The 23,679-nt window shown below is 37.7% G+C and overlaps 1 protein-coding gene across 7 annotated transcripts in view; it reads right to left on the reverse strand.

Moving 5' to 3' along the window:
* The window catches only part of ATF1 (activating transcription factor 1), a 63,197-nt gene that overhangs the window by 13,889 nt on the left and 25,629 nt on the right, over positions 1-23,679 (reverse strand). For 4 of the 7 annotated variants that reach the window (XR_009009770.1, XM_057557206.1, XM_057557208.1 and 1 more), the window contains exons 3-4: positions 8,013-8,132; positions 5,607-5,707 (exon numbers count right to left, since the gene is read on the reverse strand). Coding sequence is in view for 6 of the 7 variants with exons in the window: in XM_057557206.1 (XP_057413189.1) it covers positions 5,607-5,707; positions 8,013-8,132 (221 nt within the window). In the remaining variant the exon portion in view is untranslated. The remainder of the gene's footprint in view (positions 1-5,606; positions 5,708-8,012; positions 8,133-23,679) is intronic. The other 3 variants (XM_057557209.1, XM_057557210.1, XM_057557207.1) reach the window with 1 other exon arrangement.

The following is a 23,679-nucleotide window of genomic DNA, read 5'->3' on the forward strand; positions in this document are numbered from 1 at the left end:
CTTTTGATTATGTTTTTATTTCTCTTGCTTATATATATAGCAATAGTAGTAATGGCTTATAAGGTATGTATACTCAGTATTTTGAAGAACTGCCAGATTGTTTCCACAGCCACTGCCCCCCTTACCAACACCTGTTATGGGTTTTTTGTTTGTTTTTGTTTTTTAGGCATCCTACTAAGTTTGAAGTCGTATCTCATTATTTTTTTTTTAATAAGTGTAGCTATTTATTTATTTATTTTTTAAAATTTATTTGTTATTTATTTGTTATTTATTTTTGGCTGTGTTGGGTCTTCGTTTCTGTGCGAGGGCTTTCTCTAGTTGTGGCAAGTGGGGGCCACTCTTCATCGCGATGCGCGGGCCTCTCACTATCGCGGCCTCTCTTGTTGTGGAGCACAGGCTCCAGACGCGCAGGCTCAGTAGTTGTGGCTCACGGACCTAGTTGCTCCGCGGCATGTGGGATCTTCCCAGACCAGGGCTCGAACCCGTGTCCCCTGCATTGGTAGGCAGATTCTCAACCACTGCGCCACCAGGGAAGCCCTGTATCTCATTATTTTGATTTGCATTTACCTAATGACAAATGATGTTGATCAGTTTTTCACATACATATTGGCCATTTGTATATCTTCTTTGGAGAAATGTTTATTCAAATCTTTTCTTCATTGTTTAACTGGGTTATTTGTCTTAACAATATTTAGTCTTCCAGTTGATGAACATGTGATGTCTTTTTGTTTAGATTTTTAAAAAATGTCTCTCAACAAGGTTTTGTAGTTTTCAGTATACAAGTATTATACTTCTGTTTTATATAATTTGAATTTATAAATTTAATTTCAAGTATTATTTTATACATTTTATGTTATTTTAAGTAGGACTGTTTTCTTAATTTTATTCTTGGATTGTTTATTGCTAGTGTATAGAAAACCAATTGATTTTGTATCCCACAACCCTGCTGAACTTATTTATTAGTTCTATTTTAGTGGATCCTTTGGGATTTTCTATATATGAGATCATTGTCATCTGCAAACTTTTATTTCTTCCTTTCCAATATGCCTTTCATTTCATTTTCTTGCCTGATTTCCTGAGTAAAATGTTAAGTAGAAATAGTGAGAGCAGACATCCACAGCCTTGTCTTGTGCCTGATCTTAGGGGGGAAAACATTCAGTCTTCCACCATTAAATATGATGTTAGCTCTGGGCTTTTGTAGATGCACTTTATCAGGTTGAGGAAACTCCCATCTATTTGTTTGATGAGAATTTTTATCATTAAAGGGTACTGGATTTCATCAAATGCTTTTTTGTGTGCCTGTTCAGATGACTGAGTTTTTTGTTTTTATTCTATAAATATGATGTATTACATTAATTGTTTTTCAGATGTTAAACCAATTTTGCACTCTGGGATAAATCGTACTCAATTATGGTGTATAATACCATCTATATGTTGTTGTACTTGGTTTACTAATATTTTCTTGAGGATTTTTATGTCTATTTATAATCTCTGTCTTTTAGTGAGTTTAAGTCATGCTGTCTTAACATAACAACTGACATTGGTTGATCTACCATTTTATTATTTGCTATCTTTTTAAAAAATTCTGCATTCTTTTGAGTTAAGATTTTCCAAAACTCTTAATTTATTGTGTATTTGACTAAATCTCTTTGTACAGTTTTAGTAGTTGTTCTAGGTGTTACAATATAGATGCCTAGTCTATTTATAGTCACTATTTTACCCCTTCAAGTGAACCTTAGAAACTTTACCACCATATTAAATCTCTTTATCCTCCCCCATTCACGTTGTAGTTGTCTTACATATTAAAACTGCCTACCTACACTGAAAACCCCATCAGACAGTGTCATTTTTTTCAACCATCAAACATATTTTAAAGAATTTAATAGGAGAGTAGTCCATTATATTTGCCCAGATCTTGTTGTTGCCTTTATTCATTCCTAACCTTCCAAGTTTCTTTTGGTCTTAAGAACTTTCTTAGCAGTTATTTTAGAGCAAGTCTGCTGTCAATGATTTCTCTTAGTTTTCCTTTATCTGAGAATACTTAGTTCACTTCCATTTCTGAGGGTTACTTTCACTAGATAGAGAAATCTGGATTAATAGTTTTCTTTAGCACTTTAAGAATGCTATTTCATTTCTTCTAGCTTGCACAGTTTTTGATGAGAAATCTATAACCATTCACATCATGCCCTTATAAGTAGTGTCATTTTTCTCTGGCTGCTCACAATATTTATGTCTTTATTTTTCAGCAGTTTGATTATGATATATGTCTGGGCAGGGATTTCTTTGCGTTTTATCTTGTTTAAGATTTGCTAAGCTTTTTCAATTTGTAGGTTTCACCGAATTTGGGAACATTTCAGCTATTATTTCTACAAGTATTTTTTCTGCAACATTTTTCTGTTCTATAACTCGAATGACACAGTTTTAGATCTTTGGGTATTGTCTCACAAGTCCCTGAGAATTAGTTAATTTTTCCAATCTCTATTCTTCAGATTGGATAATCTCCATTGAACTATCTTTGAAGTTGACTAACTCTTTATCTCTGTTCTTCTATTGAATCCGTCCAGTGAGGTTTTATTTCTGTTAGTGTATTCAGCTCTTAAATTTCTATTTTGTTCTCTTTATATCTTCTGTATTTTGCTAAGAGTTCCTATCTTTCCATGCATTTCAAGAGAATTCACCCTTACTTGTTAGTTAGAACACTTCAGTAATAGCTCCTTTAAAGTTTTTGTCATATAATTCCAACATCTGGGTCATCTAGGAGATGGCATTTGCTTATAGTCTTTTCCCTTACAAGTTAAGATTCTTCCAGGTTCTTTGTATGCCATGTAATGTTGGACATTTTCAATATTATATTAGACTCCTGTTTAAATCCTATGGAGAATTCTTGATATTCTTGTTTTAGCAGGCTATCAGCCTGGTTGTGTCCAAGCTGCAAGTTCTGACAAGTCTTCTGTGGGTCGTGGTTCCAACATCAATTTAGTTTTCAAAGACTATGCAGTGCTATTCAGATTTGGTCCATGTGTGTACCATGTTTGGAACTTGAGCTATGATCTGTCCTATGTATAGTTCAGTTCTCAAAGTCTGTATATGCTAGGAAAGTCCATTTTTATTCCTTATTTGCTAAAAATTTGAGTGGGTGCTGAATTTTATCAAATACTTTTTCTGCATTTATTGAGTTCATTATATATTGTTTCTGCTGATTCTCACTTATAATGGTTTATTTCTTTGTATGTTTGATGATTTCTGACTGTAAATTCATATTTGGTTGATCTTATCTTTGGTAATTCGGAAAGCTTAACTTGGGGAAACTTTGTTTCAGGTGCTCTAGCCTGCTGTAGGGATCTCAGCTTAATACAAAAATCTCAGGTTCATAGTTCCTTCCTGCAGCAGACCTAAAGTAATGGGTGTACCTTGGTCTTCATGCTTGCTTCTGCTTCCCATTCTAGTTTCAGCTCATGTATTTGTATGTATATGGTTTTACGTTTATTAGGGTAGGCTGATAAGACATTTCTGTTATTTCCTATAAATGCACAATTCATTAACAAGTATTTTATCTAGGCGCTAAATAACTGTTTTGTGCCGAAAGAGCCCCACTATTTGGAAATAATTAAACTTTTTATCTGTATTCTTTTGCCAGTTACCTCTAACAGTCTAAGGTAAGTCTAAAGGTAATCGATGTAAGACTCCAGTAGACCATTCCTGTCTTATATATTTCTGCCTGATATATTTCTTTCCATTTGTTTTTAAACTACCCAAATTAATCATTATTAGTATTATTCTAAAAAGTCAATGGTAACTTAAATGAATGTCTTGGTTCACCATTCTTTCTGATATTCATGTTCCTTTTGTTTGGTTTCATTTTCTTCTTCCTGACATGTACCCTTTAGTAATTTCTTATATCAGTTTGAAATGATTTTAACTTCACCATTATTTATGAGTGATTGTTCAGGTGGGTATATAATTCCAGGCCAACTGTTACTTTCTCTTGGCATTTAAAGATTTTAGTCCATTGTCTTCTAATATTACCATTCAAAAATCTGTTGTCAGCCTAATGGTCACTCCTTTCTAGGTAATTTGTCTTTTCTCTGTGGAAGCTTTTAAGATCTTATTTTTATCTTTGGTGTCCTCCAATTTTGCTTCATAAGATATATCTAGATGTAGGTTTATATTAACTTAACGTGGTTGGAACCTTGCTTTCTAAGGCTGAGAAATTCCTTTCATAATGGATTACTTTTTTTTTGGCCACACCACGTGGTATGTGGGATCTTAGTTCCCTGACCAGGGATCGAACCCATGCTCCCTGCCTTGGAAGCACGGAGTTTTAACCACTGGACAGCCAGGTAAGTCCCTGGATTACTTTTTTATAGTTTCAAATTGAGCTCATTTTAGTAGGCTTATTTTTCAACCCCCCAAAATTCACAGACAAAATTTTTTGTGTTCATTAACTGTTTATTCAGTAGAGTCCCAATTCCTTAACATGGTAACAAGATTCTAAGTAATGTGGCTCCTGTTTACCTTTTCTTGCTAAACCACTCCTTCCTCCTTGTACCTTAAATTGCCAATTCCCAGAACAGGCCAACCTCTTTCATATCATACAATCTACCTTTCATTACACTGTTCCCTCAGCCTAAGAAGCTCTCTTCCTGCCTTACAAAACCCCTCCCTGCTCCTAGCTCTCAGAATTTATCAGATTGATGATGAACTAAATTACATCTTTTATGAAGTCTTTCCTACTTCTTCCGTCAGGCAGGAATGAATACACCCTATAAAAAGTTCTCTCATAACATCGAAAACCTTACTGCATTTGTCTATGTATTTCAAAAGAGCATTTCATCCTTTTCTGTCTCTCTTTCCTCCTACCATCTGGTCACCAGGTTTGGTCAATTCTACCACAGAAGTGTCTCAGATCCAGCCATGCCAAAGATACCACACTACCTACATGAAATCACCCAGATTATTTCAAATGCTTTCTGTCAGTTACTTGTACTACTTCAGCTTTCTGTTCATGCAACAAGTAATTATTAAGAATCCATCTACTCTCATCTGGTCATTCTGCTAGGCCCTGAGATGACAAAAAATAATAATGCACTGGCCATGCCCATAAATAAACTGGAATTCCAGTAGCATGAGATAAGTACTATAGCAGGGGTTAGTAAAAGGATGCCACAAAAGAAAGACCTAACCTGGTCTTGGGAGGCTGAAGAGAAAGTAAACAGAGAAGGTTTCCAGGAGGAAATGAGGCCTAAAGTATGTGCAGAATGTAGAAGAATGTGTTTCAACAAAGGGACACACACACAAGGGAAAGACAAAGGCTCAGAGCTAGGAAGCTAAGAAAGGGAACACAAAGCAGTTTAATTCTTAAAATCTACAGCCCTTCCATATTACTATTAAAGTTAGTAAATATGGATATCTAATATTTTGCCAGAAGATAAGTCTAAATTCCTCTTCAGCACAGCAACTTGGGCCCTTAAAAATCTTGCCCTGTCTCTCTTAACACTTCCCTTCCTATACAAACACATGCTCCTTCTTGATATAATTTGCTTTGCCAGCACCATTCCAACTCATACGGTAATATAACACATGCGGGGTTTGACACGAGTACTCACCTGTAAGATGGGCGCCGTGCTAGGATCCCGTGGGTTTTCTGTGAGGAGCCTATGCTGTCAGATGAGTCCTGAGACTCTTCACTTTCTGATAAAGATGATACCTGAAAAACAGAACTGGTTTTACTACGATGAACAAAGCAGGTAGAAAAAGAATTAAATTTCATTTTTACTTTCAGAAAAAATGATCTGTCTTCTGCCACCCAAATTCCTTTGTCATTAAATCTAAGGTCTAAAAGAAAGAAATAAAAGGAAAAGGAAAAGAGAAAGTTTATTTCAGGAGCCCAAACTAAAGGAACATACAACACAGCAGGCTCAGAACAAAGAAGAAAGTCTATCCCCCAAATAAAGCAATACGACTTCACTAGAGTTGTAAAGATCAGTCTCTATACTGATGCACATTATTCAAAGTTTTTTTTTATCATTAATGCTATCTGATTTGGATTTCGGACATGCTAACTTTGAAATGTTATCAGATATCCAACCAATATTTAATTATTAGATAACGAAATTGAGGAGACTGCTGAATATACAAGCCTGTGAGTCAGGGAAGGGGTCTGGGCTAGACATATATTGGAAGACACAGCTCTTTAGATAGTCCTTAAAGCCACAAGACTCAGTGAGCTCAATAAGGGGATAAATATAGGACAAAACCCAGGGACACTCTAGCAGTAAGAGGTTGGAAAGAACGGGAGGAACCAGCAAATGAGACCAAGAACAAGCCACCATGAGTAATATTAAATGAGCGAGGTGTCCTTGGAAAACTAGTGAAGACAGTGTATTGAGGAGAAAAGAATAATCAACCATGTCAAATTCTGCTAGCAGGTAAAGTAAAACAAGGACTGAGAACAAGCACTAGATTTGGTAAAGTGGAGGTCAGTGGCAAGGGCAGGTACAAACACATGCAACTTAAATATCTGTAATAGTTAGCTGTGTCTCACTTCGCAGTTGAATGAGTTAATACACGTAAAGCACTTGGTGCGTGGCACCGCGCAAGCACACAGTAAATGTTAACTCTTATTAATAACAAACCTATTAAAACTAGTTAATGCAATAACCACATGCAAGGTTTAAGTTATAATATCTTACAATTGAGCAAACAAGTTATTTTCAATTTTTAAAATGTTTTAAATTTCTCAGCATTTTTCTGAAGTTGCATTGTGACACCTGACTTCATCTTTATTAAAAAAAATTAAACAAAACAGGCTTCTAGAACGGACATAAATTCTCTACATTACTTACTCTCTACAGAAGGCCTTCCCCTAAACTATTTAGACTTAGATCTTAAATTCCAGAGAAGCTTGTTTTACATTCTATAGTCTCCTTCAAAAACAAGTTCTAGTGTACTTCTACTTTTTTGTATCTTAAATCTTTATCTTTAGATAGGAAAGAAAGAACGGATCACAATCTGTAATAATTAAGAAATAATCGCAGTAACAAATAATAAAGTAATAATTAAGGAAGATCTGTCACTTCTATATTTCCTCATGCACCACAGATATGCCATTTCTAATCTAAATAGTAGCTGTTTTCCCTGTCTGTCCCTAAATTTACTCCAAAGCCTCCCAATGAACTCAAGTAAGAAAATAATTTCTAAAACTAAGAGATTCCTTATAACTAAGATCAAGTATTTCTCTTTAATGACAGCACTAATAAGAGTAAAATCGTCATATAAAAACTCAAAAATCCATGCAGCAGTCACCTTTCATATAGGAAAAAAACCAAAAACAAAGACAAAAACAAAAAACACATAAAGATGCAGCTCTAGAGCTGACAACACTGCCAGACACTGTATACATTCAAGAGGAAAAAATGAGTTATACAGCTTTTCTTCCAGGATAGCTGCTTCTAAAAATGAGAGATGACCAAAGGCATTCTGAGACTCACAGGAGCCAGAAGATAAAATAGGGAGAAAGAGTAAAAAGAAAAGGAACCTAGGATGGCCTTTTCCTTCCTACTGTTGTCAGGTGTAAATATGAAGGTAGACAGATATAAATAAGAACTTTACTATGATAGAACTTCTTTTATTTGATCACCATAAAGCATAAGGTAGGTACTTTCTTAGTTTGCTAAAACGCTCACACCATCACCCTTTCTTCAGAATTCTCTTTTTCATGAAGGATACCACTAGGATAAAAAGGTGCTTTCCCTTCAGAAAATCTTTCATTTCCTTAAATTCTAAGCAATAACCTCTTCCCAAAATTGCCTTATGTTTTTACCAGGTAGTATATACATGAAACTAGAAGTTCTAAAACTTTTCTATTTGCCTCGTTTGTTCTAAAATCTAATTTCTAAGACAACTTTATTATCTTGTTTTATAATATTATAACTATAGCAACTTCAGTGTGTCCAGAGACTCAGGGTTCAAAAGTCCCCTCTCTCAACCACTAAGTCTTTGAATTTCTGTACCGTTTGCACGTGTGGTGGGTGAATTACAGAAGACTGAGCTGTCTGGATGACCCCCTGAACCTGTACTTGCTCTCCAGGAAGAGGTACAATTGTCACTGGCGCAGATCCTCTTAATGACATCTAAGAACAAATAAAAATTCAATTAACATAATATAATTATACCTGTGCACGTAAGAAAGCTGAGTTCTTAATACTGGAAAATACATTTCAGAGCTTATTATATTTAACCACATCTATTAATCACATATTAGGTATCTTCTGTGGGCAGGAGACTGCATTAGGGGGTTGAGAGTACAAACAAACAATAAGAGCTATAATATAAGCAGAAAAGTAGACAGCACTGTACTGTGGGAGCAAAGAAAGGGTGCTACTTCAGCTAGCTCTTGAAAGATATACAATTCCCTGAAGGTGTGCTTGGGGGATAGGGTTGGAAGGTATTTGAGGCAGAGGAACTGATTGTGTAAAAACATGGTGGCTCTTCAGAACATGTCATTCTGAAGATATCTGGTTAAAAACCAATTAAGAAATCAAGAATCAAAAAGTGAGAGAAATACCAACTTTGGGCAGTATCTTCAAAGAAAAATAAGTTATAATTTCATGATTCAATTATTTACTTGAAATATTTTATTTCTGTGGAAAGTAGATGGGGTTTCATGGAAATACCACAATAAAATGCTAAACCAAGAAAAGCCCACCTGTCATCCTTCAAGACTCAGCTCAGGTTCTACCTATTCCAAGAAGCTTTCCCCAGATATTTTCAGATCTCTCACCTTCCTCTAGACTATCCTGGTTCATACCATTCGTCTCGGGCTTAAATCACAAAATAAAATCCAAGGCTGCTTCTCAAATCCTGAAAATCACCTTTTTGACTCTTTTCTGTGTTTGCATCAGGCCCCCAAAACAATGCCTTATTCCGTTTCATTGAAGGTTCTTTACCCTTTCCCAAGACTGGATTAAATTCCAGTCTCATTATCTCCCAAATGCCCAGGTCAGGAAATATGTATATAAAACTTTATCCAAATATCAGAAAGGAAATGTAAAAAACCAGTACCTTTTAAAATCACACCTCCCCAAAATAAAATTCTTAGGAATAAACCTGACCAAGGAGGTGAAAGACTTATACGCCGAGAACTATAAAACATTAATAAAGGAAACTGAAGATGATTCAAAGAAATGGAAAGATATCCCATGCTCTTGGATTGGAAGAATTAATTTGTTAAAATGGCCATACGACCAAAAGCAATCTAATTTAATGCAACCCCTATCAAATTACCCATGACATTTTTCACAGAACTAGAACAAATAATCCTAAAATTCATATGGAACCATAAAAGACCCAGAATTGCCAAAGCAATCCTGAAGAAAAAGAACAAAGCAGGAGGCATAACCCTCCCAGGCTTCAGACAATACTACAAAGCTACAGTAATCAAGAGTGTGGTATTGGCACAAAGTCAGCCATATGGATCAATGGAACACAACAGAGAGCCCAGAAATAAACCCACACACCTATGATCAATTAATCTTTGACAAAAGGGACTTCCCTGGTGGTCCAGTGGTTAAGACTCCATGCTCCCAAAGCAGGAGGCCTGGGTTTGATCCCTGGTCAGGGAACTAGATACCGCGTACGGCAACTAAAGATCCTGCATGTGGCAACAAAGATCCCCCGCAGCTAAGACCTGGCACAGGACTTCCCTGGTGGCACAGTGGTTAAGAATCCTCCTGCCAATGCAGGGGACATGGGTTTGAGCCCTGGTCTGGGAAGATCCCACATGCTGTGGAGCAACTAAGCCCGTGCACCACAACTACTGAAGCCCATGCGCCTAGAGCCTGTGCTGTGCAACAAGAGAAGCCACCACAATGAGAAGCCCATGCACCTCAACGAAGAGTAGCCCCCGCTCGCTGCAACTAGAGGAAGCCTACACGCAGCAACAAAGACCCAACGCAGCCATAAATAAATAAATAAATAAATAAATTTATAAAAAAAAAAGAAGACCTGGCGCAGCCAAATAAATAACTAAGTATTAAAAAGAAAAATCTTTGACAAGGGAGGCAAGAATATACAAGGGGGAAGACAGTCTCTTCAGCAAGTAGTGCTAGGAAGGCTGGACAGCCACATATAAATCAATGAAGTTAGAACACACCCTCTCACCATACACAAAAATAAACTCAAAATGGCTTAAAGACTTAAACATAACACATGACATGGTAAAACTCCATGAGAACATAGACAAAACATTCTCTGATATAAACTGTACCAGTTTTCTTAGGTCAGTCTCCCAAGGCAATAAAAATAAAAACAAAAATAAACAAATGGGACCTAATCAAACTTGCAAGCTTTTGCACAGCAAAGGAAACCATAAACAAAACGAAAAGACTATTTGCAAATGATGTGACTGACAAAGGTTTACTTTCCAAAATATATAAACAGCTCATACAACTGAAGAACAAAAAAAAACCAACCTAATCAAAAATGGACAGAAGACCTAAATACACATTTCTCCAAAGAAGAAACACAGATGGCCAAGAGGCACATGAAAAGATGCTCAACATCGGTAAGTATTAGAGACATGCAAATCAAAACTACAATGAAGGGGAATTCCCTGGCCGCCCAGTGGTTAGGACTCTGTGCTTCCACTGCAGGGGACATGGGTTTGATCCCTGGCTGGGGAACTAAGATCCCACATGCCACATGGTGCGGCCAAAAAAAACCTACAATGAGGTAGCAGCTCACACCAGTCAGAATGGCCATCATTTAAAAGTCTACAAATAACAAATGCTGGAGAGGGTGTGGAGAAAAGGGAACCCTCCCTACACTGTTGATAGGAATGTAAGTTGGTGCAGCCACTGTGGAAAACAATATGGAGGTTCCTCAAAACTAAAAAATAGAATTAGCATATGGTTCTGCAATCCCACTCCTGGGCATATATCCAGACAAAACTATAATTCAAAAAGATACGTGCACCCCCTATGTTCATAGCAGCACTATTCACAATAGCCAAGACATGGAAAGAACCTAAATGTCCATTGACAGATGAATGGGTAAAGATGTGGTACATATAGACAATGGAATACTACTCAGCCATAAAAAAGAACAAAATAATGCCATTTGCAGCAACATGGATGCAAATGGATTATCATACTAAGTGAAGTAAATCAGAAAGAGAAAGACAAATACCATATGATATCGCTTATATGTGGAAATATGACACAAATGAACCTATGAAACAGAAACAGAATCGCAAACAGAGAGAACAGACTGGTGGCTGCCAAGGGGAGGGGTTTGGGGGAGGGATGGAGTGGGAGGTTGTGGTTAGCAGATGTAAGCTTTTCTACATAGAATGGATAAACAACAAGGTACCACAGTATAGCACAGAGAACTATATTCAATATCCTATGCTAAACCATAATGGAAAAGAATATATAAAAAAAAAGAATGTATATATATGTGTAACTGAATCACTTGGCTGTACAGCAGTAATTAACACAACACTGTAAATCAACTATACTTCAGTTTAAAAAAACAAAACAAAACTAATAACAAAACAAACCAACCTTTATCCAGGTACTGAAAACTGCAGACTTTCAGCACAAACAACTCCATTCAACCTCCCTCACACACACTGAGACATGACCAAACTCTACCACAGCTTCTATCAGTTCAAGGTTGAGTCCCTAGGATGACCCAGCCTCCTTAAAATGCCTCCTAGAGAAAGCTCAATGCTGCCAAAATAATTAACTCTTCTAGCCAAAACCTGACTATAGGTCTTTGACCTCACTTTTCTTAGAGCACTTACTTTAGAAAACTTGCAGTTGTCAATCTCTGACCCTTGAGATAAACAAATCTTGTACAACCCAGAAATGTCTTTCTCAAGGACCTGGGAGTCATCCCTTTGAAATGTAATCATCAAGAGGATAGGGCCTTTGTCCACCAGTCTCTGTTGGAGGATGGGAGCCTAAATCTGATAAGCACCAATTAGCAAGTGGACACAAATGGCTGAATCACAGTGACCAACCTCTCCACCTAACATCTTCAGTACTTTTCCTTTAGCACACTCCAGCATTTTAAAAGGGACCCACCTTTTGTTTCAGCAGAGTTGAGCTCAATTTATGCTGGAGTCTCTCTTCCCTACTGCACTAGTCTGAATGAAATCTATCTGGCTGCCTTTAACAGGTGTCTGGCTCTGTTTCTCACTGACATTATCCCAACATGGGGATACAGAAATTAGTGAGTAAAAATAAACAGGATTCATGAATCTGTAGAGTCCAGCTCTAGAGTCATCATTACACTCAGAGGTCCCTTTACTTTTCAGACCCTAACTAAAGCCAATCACTCAAATAATGAGGAGAGCTTGTGAGGGGGTTAATTTACATTCTAAAAGGATAAAAGCAATCATTCCTCCAGAGTTCCTGGCAGTCCTTGTGATTTTGTGCAGACTGAGGATCTGGCAGGCAGAAAAGGAAAAACGGCACCAGATTTTGTTTTAGCTAGTAGTCATCACTTCCCCTTATTATCACTGTTCTAACCTCACAAAATGCTCATCACTCAGGGTCCCAAAGCCTGGTGTCTTCCCACTGCCACTCTCAAATGTGATCATCTAAATCCTGAGATCTTTCTCAAAGAAGAAAAAGAGGGACCTGCTGTTCCCCACCCCCCAATTTTAATCTGCGGTTGAAACACAGATGATTGCCTCCACCTGTTACTTTTCAGTGCTGTCTGAGCCTTCTGCAATGATAGAAATGTTCTAAATCTGCACTATCCAATATAGTAGTCAGTATCAAGCATTTGAAATGTGGCTAGTATGACTGAAAGACTGATTTTTAATTTTGTTTAACTGTAAGTAGTTCAAATTAAAATTGAAATATCCACTTGTGGCTGCCATACTGAACAGCGCAGTTCGAGATCTTAGAGCTGTAGAACATGCTACTACACTATAGCACCAACCTCAGAACCCCTCTTAGGAGATGTTAGAAGAAGTAGAAAAGGATTTTTTCTGGAGCTGCTCTGATTAAACTGGGAGCTGTAGGACTAAGGCCCCCTGATTGCCTCTCACTCCACAGGGTAGCTGAGCTCACTCTTATTCAAGTGACTGGGCAAAAATTAGCATTCTCTTTAGCTCCCTAATTAGGGGCTCCCTGGACCATAAACACTTGGGTGAGGGAGGGTGGGGAGTTAGTAGAGTGGCATGGGAAAAGAAACCTCTATTTAACAGAGTTTGAATCCAAAGTCTTCTAACTCCAGAAAGGCACACAGATTTTGGAGTCAGACAGGCTTGGGCTGATTTTTAGCTTAAGGCAATCATTTGCTGCTCTGTGACGCTAAACAAATTAACTTCCCAGGACCTCAGTTTCCTCCTTTATAAATAGAACTAATAATATCTTTTTCAGAGTTACAGTGAAGATTAAAAAATAAGTTAAAAACAAAAGGGGTGTTAAAAAAAATTGTGGATATAAAGCAGAAACGAGAGAAGGACGTGCTCTCACTCTCTCTTGCGAGAACACCAGAATCACAACTAGCTAGCTGCTGGACAATCATCGATAGGAAAACACTGGAACTCACCAAAAAAGATACCCCACATCCAAAGACAAAGGAGAAGCCACAATGAGACGGTAGGAGGGGCGCAATCAGAGTAAAATCAAATCCCATAACTGGTGGGTGGGGGACTCACAGACTGGCAAACACTTACACCACAGAAGTCCACCCTCTGGAGTGAAGGTTCTGAGCCCCACGTCAGGCTTCCCAACCTGGGAGTCCGGCAACGGGAGGAGGAATTCATAGAGAATCAGACTTTGAAGCCTAGTGGGAATTGACTGCAGGACTTCAACAGGACTGGGGGAAACAGAGACCCCACTCTTGGAGGGCACACACAAAATAGTGTGCGCATCGGGACCCAGGGGAAGGAGCAGTGATCCCAGGGGAGACTGAACCAGACCTACCTGCTAGTGTTGGAAGGTCTCCTGCAGAGGCGGGGGGTGGCTCTGTTTCACCGTGGGGACAAGGACACTGGCAGCAGAAGTTCTGGGAAGTACTCCTTGGCGTGAGCCCTCCCAGAGTCTGTTATTAGCCCCACCAAAGAGCCCAGGTAGGCTCCAGTGTTGGGCTGCCTCAGGCAAAACAACCAACAGGGAGGGAACCCAGCCCCACCCATCAACAGTCAAGTGGATTAAAGTTTTACTGAGCTCTGACAACCACAGCAACAGTCAGCTCTACCCACCACCAGATCATCCCATCAAGCCTCTTAGATAGCCTCAACCACCAGAGGGCAGACAGCAGAAGCAAGAAAAACTATAATCCTGCAGCCTGTGGAACAAAAACCACATGCACAGAAAGACAAGATGAAAAGGCAGAGGGCTATATACCAGATGAAGGAACAAGATAAAACCCCAGAAAAACAACTAAATGAAGTGGAGATAGGCAACCTTCCAGAAAAAGAATTCAGAATAATGATAGTGAAGATGATCCAGGACCTCGGAATAAGAATGGAGGCAAAGATCGAGAAGATGCAAGAAATGTTTAACAAAGACCTAGAAGAATTAAAGAACAAACAAACAGAGATGAACAATACAATAACTGAAATGAAAACTACACTAGAAGGAATCAATAGCAGAATAACTGAGGCAGAAGAACAGATAAGTGACCTGGAAGACAGAATGGTGGAATTCACTGCTGCGGAACAGACTAAAGAAAAAAGAATGAAAAGAAATGAAGACAGCCTAAGAGACCTCTGGGACAACATTAAACGCAACAACATTTGCATTATAGGGGTCCCAGAAGGAGGAGAGAAAGAAAGGACCAGAGAAAATATTTGAAGAGATTATAGTCGAAAACTTCCCTAACATGGGAAAGGAAATAGCCACCCAAGTCCAGGAAGCACAGTGAGTCCCATACAGGATAAACCCAAGGAGAAACACACTGAGACACATAGTAATCAAAGTGGCAAAAATTAAAGATAAAGAAAAATTATTGAAAGCAGCAAGGGAAAAACGACAAATAATATACAAGGGAACTCCCATAAGGTTAAGAGCTGATTTCTCAGCAGAAACTCTACAAGCCAGAAGGGAGTGGCATGATATACTTAAAGTGATGAAAGGGAAGAACCTACAACCAAGATTACTCTACCCAGCAAGGATCTCATTCGGATTCGATGGAGAAATCAAAAGCTTTACAGACAAGCAAAAGCTAAGAGAATTCAGCACCACCAAACCAGCTCTACAACAAATGCTAAAGGAACTTCTCTAAGTGGGAAACACAAGAGAGGAAAACGACCTACAAAAACAAACCCAAAACAATTAGGAAAATGGTCATAGGGACATACATATCGATAATTACCTTAAACGTGAATGGATTAAATGCTCCAACCAATAGACACAGGCTTGCTGAATGGATACAAAAACAAGACCCATATATATGCTGTCTATAAGAGACCCACTTCAAACCTAGGGACACATACAGACTGAAAGTGAGGGGATGGAAAAAGATATTCCATGCAAATGGAAATCAAAAGAAAGCTGGAGTAGCTATACTCATATCAGATAAAATAGACTTTAAAATAAAGAATGTTACAAGAGACAAGGAAGGACAGTACATAATGATCAAGGGATCAATCCAGAAAGAAGATATAACAATTATAAATATATATGCATCCAACATAGGAGCACCTCAATACATAAGGCAACTGCTAACAGCTCTAAAAGAGGAAATCAACAGTAACACAATAATAGTGGGGGACTTTAACACCTCACTTACACCAATGGACAGATCATCCAAAATGAAAATAAATAAAGAAACAGAAGCTTTAAATGACACAATGGACCAGATAGATTTAATTGATATTTATAGGACATTCCATCCAAAAACAGCAGATTACACGTTCCTCTCAAGTGCGCACGGAACATTCTCCAGGATAGATCACATCTTGGGTCACAAATCAAGCCTCAGTAAATTTAAGAAAATTGAAATCATATCAAGCATCTTTTCTGACCACAACACTATGAGATTAGAAATGAATTACAGGGAAAAAACCGTAAAAAACACAAACACATGGAGGCTACACAATACGTTACTAAATAACAACGAGATCACTGAAGAAATCAAAGAGGAAATCAAAAAATACCTAGAGACAAATGACAATGAAAACACGACAATCCAAAACCTATGGGATGCAGCAAAAGCAGTTCTAAGAGGGAAGTTTATAGCTATACAAGCCTACCTAAAGAAACAAGAAAAATCTCAAGTAAACAATCTAACCTTACACCTAAAGAAACTAGAGAAAGAAGAACAAACAAAACCCAATGTTAGCAGAAGGAAAGAAATCATAAAGATCAGAGCGGAAATAAATGAAATAGAAACAAAGAAAACAATAGCAAAGATCAATAAATCTAAAAGCTGGTCCTCTGAGAAGATAAACAAAATTGATAAGCCATTAGCCAGACTCATCAAGAAGAAGAGGGAGAGGACTCAAATCAATGAAATTAGAAACGAAAAAGGAGAAGTTACAATGGACACCACAGAAATACAAAGCATCCTAAGGGACTACTACAAGCAACTCTATGCCAATAAAATGGACAACCTGGAAGAAATGGACAAATTCTTAGAAAGGTATAACCTTCCAAGACTGAACCAGGAAGAAACAGAAAATATGAACAGACCAATCACAAGTAATGAAATTGAAACTGTGATTAAAAATCTTCCAACAAACAAAAGTCCAGGACCAGATGGCTTCACAGGTGAATTCTATCAAACATTTAGAGAAGAGCTAACACCCATCCTTCTCAAACTCTTCCAAAAAATTGCAGAGGAAGGAACACTCCCAAACTCATTCTATGAGGCCACCATCACCCTGATACCAAAACCAGACAAAGATACTACAAAAAAAGAAAATTACAGACCAATATCACTGATGAATATAGATGCAAAAATCCTCAACAAAATACTAGCAAACAGAATCCAACAACACATTAAAAGGATCATACACCACGATCAAGTGGGATTTATCCCAGGGATGCAAGGATTCTTCAATATACACAAATCAATTAATATGGTACACTATATTAACAAATTGAAGAATAAAAACCATATGATCATCTCAATAGATGCAGAAAAAGCTTTCGACAAAATTCAACACCCATTTATGATAAAAGCTCTCCAGAAAGTGGGCATAGAGGGAACCTACCTCAACATAATGAAGGCCATATATGACAAACCCACAGCAAACATTATTCTCAATGGTGAAAAACTGGAAGCATTTCCTCTAAGATCAGGAACGAGACAAGGATGTCTACTCTCACCACTATTATTCAACATAGTTTTGGAAGTCCTAGCCTCAGCAATCAGAGAAGAAAAAGAAATAAAAGGAATCCAAATCGGAAAAGAAGAAGTAAAACTGTCACTGTTTGCAGATGACATGATATTATACATAGAGAATCCTAAAGATGCCACCAGAAAACTACTAGAGCTAATTAATGAATATGGTAAAGTTGCAGGATACAAAATTAATGCACAGAAATCTCTTGCACTCCTATACACGAATGATGAAAAATCTGAAAGAGAAATTAAGGAAACACTCCCATTTACCATTGCAACAAAAAGAATAAAATATCTAGGAATAAACCTACCTAGGGAGACAAAAGACCTGTATGCAGAAAACTATAAGACACTGATGAAAGAAATTAAAGATGATACCAACAGGTGGAGAGATATACCATGTTCTTGGATTGGAAGAATCCATATTGTGAAGATGACTATAGTACCCAAAGCAATGTGCAGATTCAATGCCATCCCTATCAAATTACCAATGGCATTTTTTACCGAACTAGAACAAATCATCTTAAAATTTGTATGGAGACACAAAAGACCCCGAATAGCCAAATCAGTCCTGAGGGAAAAAAACGAAGCTGGAGGAATCAGACTCCCTGACTTCAGACTATACTACAAAGCTACAGTAATCAAGACAATATGGTACTGGCACAAAAACAGAAACATAGATCAATGGAACAAGATAGAAAGTCCAGAGATAAACCCACGAACCTATGGTCAACTAATCTATGACAAAGGAGGCAAAGATATACAATGGAGAAAAGACAGTCTCTTCAATAAGTGGTGCTGGGAAAACTGGACAGCTACATGTAAAAGAATGAAATTAGAATGCTCCCTAACACCATACACAAAAATAAACTCAAAATGGATTCGAGACCTAAATGTAAGACCGGACACTGTAAAACTCTTAGAGGAAAACATAGGAAGAACACTCTTTGACATTAATCACAGTAAGATCTTTTTTGATCCACCTCCTAGAGTAATAGAAATAAAAACAAAAATAAGCAAATGGGACCTAATGAAACGTCAAAGCTTTTGCACAGCAAAGGAAACCATAAACAAGATGAAAATACAACCCTCAGAATGGGAGAAAATATTTGCAAATGAATCAACAGACAAAGGATTAATCTCCAAAATATATAAACAGCTCATTCAGCTCAATATTTAAGAAACAAACAACCCAATCCAAAAATGGGCAGAAGACCTAAATAGACATTTCTCCAAAGAAGACATACAGATGGCCAAGAAGCACATGAAAAGATGCGCAACATCACTAATTATTAGAGAAATGCAAATCAAAACTACAATGAGGTATCACCTCACACCAGTTAGAATGGGCATCATCTACAAACAACAAATGCTGGAGAGGGTGTGGAGAAAAGGGAACCCTCTTGCACTGTTGGTGGGAATGTAAATTGATACAGCCACTATGGAGAACAGTATGGAGGCTCCTTAAAAAACTAAAAATAGAATTACCATATGATCCAGCAATCCCACTATCCCACTACTGGGCGTATACCCAGAGAAAACCGTAATTCAAAAAGACACATGCACCCCAATGTTCATTGCAGCACTATTTACAATAGCCAGGTCATGGAAGCAACCTAAATGCCCATCGACAGACGAATGGATAAAGAAGATGTGGTACATATATACAATGGAATATTACTCAGCCATAAAAAGGAATGAAATTCAGTCATTTGCTGAGACGTGGATGGATCTAGAGACTGTCATACAGAGTGAAGTAAGTCAGAAAGAGAAAAACAAATATCGTATATTAACGCATGTATGTGGAACCTAGAAAAATGGTACAGATGAGCTGGTTTGCAGGGCAGAAGTTGAGACACAGATGTAGAGAAGAGACATATGGACACCAAGGGGGGAAAACTGCGGTGGGGTGGGGATGGTGGTGTGCTGAATTGGGCGATTGGAATTGACATGTATACACTGATGTGTGTATAAAATTGATGACTAATAAGAACCTGCAGTATAAACAAAGAAACAAACAAAACAACTAATACTAAACTTTCATTGGGTTATTTGTATGGAAATATGTTAATATAAATGTTTCAGACATTACGTGAAATTTCTAAAAATCTTATATGTTCTGGTATAATGTTATAAGTCATAATTCTAGTTATTACTTTAAAATGTGTATCTCAGAAATAACTAAATTTCCTTGTCAACTGCATTATTATGAACTTTCATCAAATCTTTAACTGTGGTCATGTTTAAGTCTTTTGTCATTTACAGACAGTTCTGGGTGTACTCTGATGCTTTTGCAAATATGTTCCTATAAAAGGGTTTCATCTTCAAGGAATTCATGGAAAAGACTCTGACAAGTACAGGTTTCTGGTAACTGACTGTACTGCTGAACTGAATGAATAAGCATTTTCAGAACTCTAATGAAAAACTGATGAACTCATAAAAGTGCTAACAAAAGATCAAGATAAAAAAAAATTAATTACATGGGACTGAGTGAACTGATGAGGATGATTATAATTTTTGTGACTTTGTTTGAATTAAAAAAAAAAATCCCACAAGGACTCAGAGGCAAAGAATATACAAATCAATTTTCACTGCAAAGTAAATGAGCTGTTACAGTGGAGGATTACTGGACTGAATGTCAATATTATGACATAGTATGAGTGTGCTTCGTGTTTGGTAATTGCAATCATTGTTGCTTTTGTTGTGGTCATCCATTTATAATGCTTGGTGTCAGTCTATTTATCTCTTGTAAAAATAAAATACAGTGTGTGTGTGTGAAATAAATAAATAAATAAATTTTAAAAAAGCAGAAACAAACGCAGCATTGTAAAGCAATTATACTCCAATAAAGGTGTTAAAAAATAAATAAATAAAATCATAATAACATTAAAAAAATAAAAAAACTAAAAAAAACCAAAATTGTGTACACACACACAATAAATAACAATTTAGAAAATTTAAACACTGAAGGTCATTTGATAATATTAAGGAATAATTTTTTTAGGTGTGATAATAGTATTGTAGTTATGTTCTTTAAAGGAGTTCTTATATTTTAGAGATACATACTGAAATACTGAAGGCTGAAATGATATCTAGAATTTGCTTCAATATAATCCAGTTAGTGGTGGGTTAGGGGGGACAAGGAGCCGTGAGTTAATAATTGCTGAAACAGGGTGATGGGAACCATGATGGCTTAACCTAATAATCTCTTCTTCTGAATATGTTTGAAATTTTCTGTATTAAGTATTTTGAAAAGTACAATACTGAACACAACAGCGGCTGGTCCTGTGTCGCTCCAGAGCCCAGTGCTCTTTCCAAGACATCTTATCCCTCCTGGTACCACTGACTTTTAAAACCTCTCACACTCTGTATGTTCTCAATTTGCTTCCCACACAACAAGTTTATTTGTTTTGCCTTTTCATTTCAAGGAAAAAGGAAGAACAGACTGTTTTGACATTTGGAATAATGATTTTTTGCTTACTTCAGTATCAACTATGGCAAACCCTTAAGCCCCGGGTATCCTGCGCAGTTATTAATGGACTGGAGCCGTTATTTCAAAATACAAATGAAAAATAAAATGAACCAGAGCTGTACATCTTTTAGTTTATTATTTAATGTAAAGATAATTTAACTGTAATTTTGTGGTTTTAATTTTTTCCCCCCATAGTTAAGCCTATGCTGTACTTGCCCCGAAATGTCACTACTTCCTAGGTCTCAAAAGATTCAAATGATCCTTGGACAGAGAGGATTTATACATGGTAAACTGACCAAAGTAAAGAATTCATACTCAACAGCGTGCTTTCAGGAAAATGTATCTCCTATACTATTATTTACTTCTTATTTTTCTTTAAAGTATATATCTGCTTTTGTAAACTCAAATATACTTAAAAAGAAAACCTTATTTCACTATGATAAATAGAAACTAGTATCACTTGCTGTTAAGTATATGGTAACTATAAAAATAAATATAATGAAAACAATGTTGTTACTAAATATCATATTTTTAACTTAAAAACAGGGTAAAATCTTAGATGCTTCATATTTCTTGACACTTCTCTGTCCTCTGCTTCTTATATTCTAAAGACTCTATAGATTCTAAATCACCAAGCCAAAATCTGAAGTACAGTGAGAATTAATAAAAGAGTAAACAAAATCACCTGTCAAGGTAGATTTGAACTGCTCTCAAAGGAGAGGGGGGAATAAGAGGCCAGGTTTTTCTCCAGGTAAAGATAGGGGACCTCCTATTAAGCTGGGATTTGCAAAGGGCCACATCATCAGGGTAAGGTAACAGAAGGAAAGTTGCCTAGGTATGGAGGACGGAAGGGCTGAAGAAGATGTAACTACCTCTCCAGCAGACTAGAGCCCAATTAACATCACCTAGGTGGTACAAAAAGACAAAAAGAGCCTCAAACCCTGAAGGTGGTTCCCCAGGCACCTGGCAATAATAAATTCTTTCTGGAGAAAGGCACACTCATCCTTGGCCACAAAAAATTCCCACAGTTTGTCAAGATTAATGGACAGTAAAGAATAAAAAATAACCACAAGGCACCAGGAGCAAGATGCAAAAACAGCAGACAGCACAATCAGACCCAAGTGATTTTTAGATATTGACATTATCAGACATTATAAAGCAATTATGCTTACTATGTTTAAAGAAACAGTAGATTATGTTTCAAGACAAGCTTGAAAATATCTTCAGTAAATAGAAAACTACAGTCGATTTGAAAAAGAACCAGATTTTCTAAAAATAAAGATAAAATACTTGAAATTTTAAAAATCATTGTTCAGGTCTTCCCTGGTGGCGTGGGCTTCCCTGATGGTGCAGTGGTTAAGAATCCACCTGCCAATGCAGGGGACACGGGTTCGAGCCCTGGTCTGGGAAGATCCCACATGCCATAGAGCAACTAAGACCATGTGCCCCAACTACTGAGCCTGCGCTCTAGAGCCCGTGAGCCACAACTACCAAAGCCCATGTGCCTAGAGCCCATGCTCTGCAACGAGAAGCCACTGCAATGAGAAGCCTGTGCACCGCAACGAAGAGCAGCCCCTGCTTGCCGCAACTAGAGAAAGCCCGTGTGCAGCAACAAAGACCCAACACAGCCAAAAAAAAAAAAAAAAGTCATTGTTCAGATACACCAAACAAAGCTAAAGGGAAACTTAGTGAGCTGGATGACAGGTAAGAAGAAATTATCTGAACTGCAATACAGAGAGACAAACAGATGGAAAATATATGAGAGGTTAAGAGATACAGAGAATAGAGTGAGAAGAACAAAGAGTAGGATAGAGGCAAAATGTGAAGAGATAATGCCTGAAAGTGTTACAAAACTCATGACAGATACCAATCCATACATTCAGGAACCCTAGTAACTCCCATGTGGAATAAATAAAAAGAATTCTAGGGGCTTCCCTGGTGGCGCAGTAGTTGAGAATCTGCCTGCCAATGCAGGGCACACAGGTTCGAGCCCTGGTCTGGGAGGATCCCACATGCCGCGGAGCAACTAGGCCCGTGCGCCACAGCTACTGAGCCTGCGCGTCTGGAGCCTGTGCTCTGCAACAACACAGGCCACGATAGTGAGAGGCCCGCGCACCGCGATGAAGAGTAGCCCCCACTTGCCGCAACTAGAGAAAGCCCTCACACAGAAACGAAGACCTAACACAGCCATAAATAAAAAATAAATAAATATTAAAAAAAAAAAAAAAAAGAATTCTACACCTTGGGACTTCCCTGGTGGCGCAGTGGTTAAGAATCCACCTGCCAATGTAGGAGACATGGGTTCGACCCCTGGTCCAGGAAGATCCCACATGCCGCGGAGCAATTAAGCCTGTGCACCACAACTACAGAGCCTGTGCTCTAGAGCCTGTGCGCCACAACTACTGAGCCCGAGTGCCATAACTACTGAAGCCCACATGCCTAGAGCCCATGCTCCACAAGAGAAGCCACTGCAACGAAGAGCAACCCCCACTCGCTGCAACTAGAGAAAGCTCGTGCGCAGCAATGAAGACCCAACGCAGCCAAAAAAAAAAAAAAAGTCTACACCTAAACACAACACAGTGGAACCTGCAAAACAACTAAAGGTAAAAAGAAGACTATAAAAGCACCCAAAGGAAAAAAAACAGATTATATTTAAGATAGCAACAGTCCTGTTTTAAACTTACTTCTCAAAAGCAACGATGGAAGACAGAAGCCAGCAGAGTATTTTAAACGTGCTAAAAAATAACTTAGAATTCTGTGCCCAGTGAAAATACCTTTTAAAAATGAAAATGAAATAGGTATTTTCAACAAACAAAAATAGAGCAGCAGACCTACATCAAAGTAAATTCCAAAGCAGTGGTTCTCAACCAGGAATGATTTTTGCCCCCCAGGGA

This window comes from Balaenoptera acutorostrata, chromosome 11, assembly GCF_949987535.1.
Source record: "Balaenoptera acutorostrata chromosome 11, mBalAcu1.1, whole genome shotgun sequence".
NCBI classification, from domain to species: domain Eukaryota; kingdom Metazoa; phylum Chordata; class Mammalia; order Artiodactyla; family Balaenopteridae; genus Balaenoptera; species Balaenoptera acutorostrata.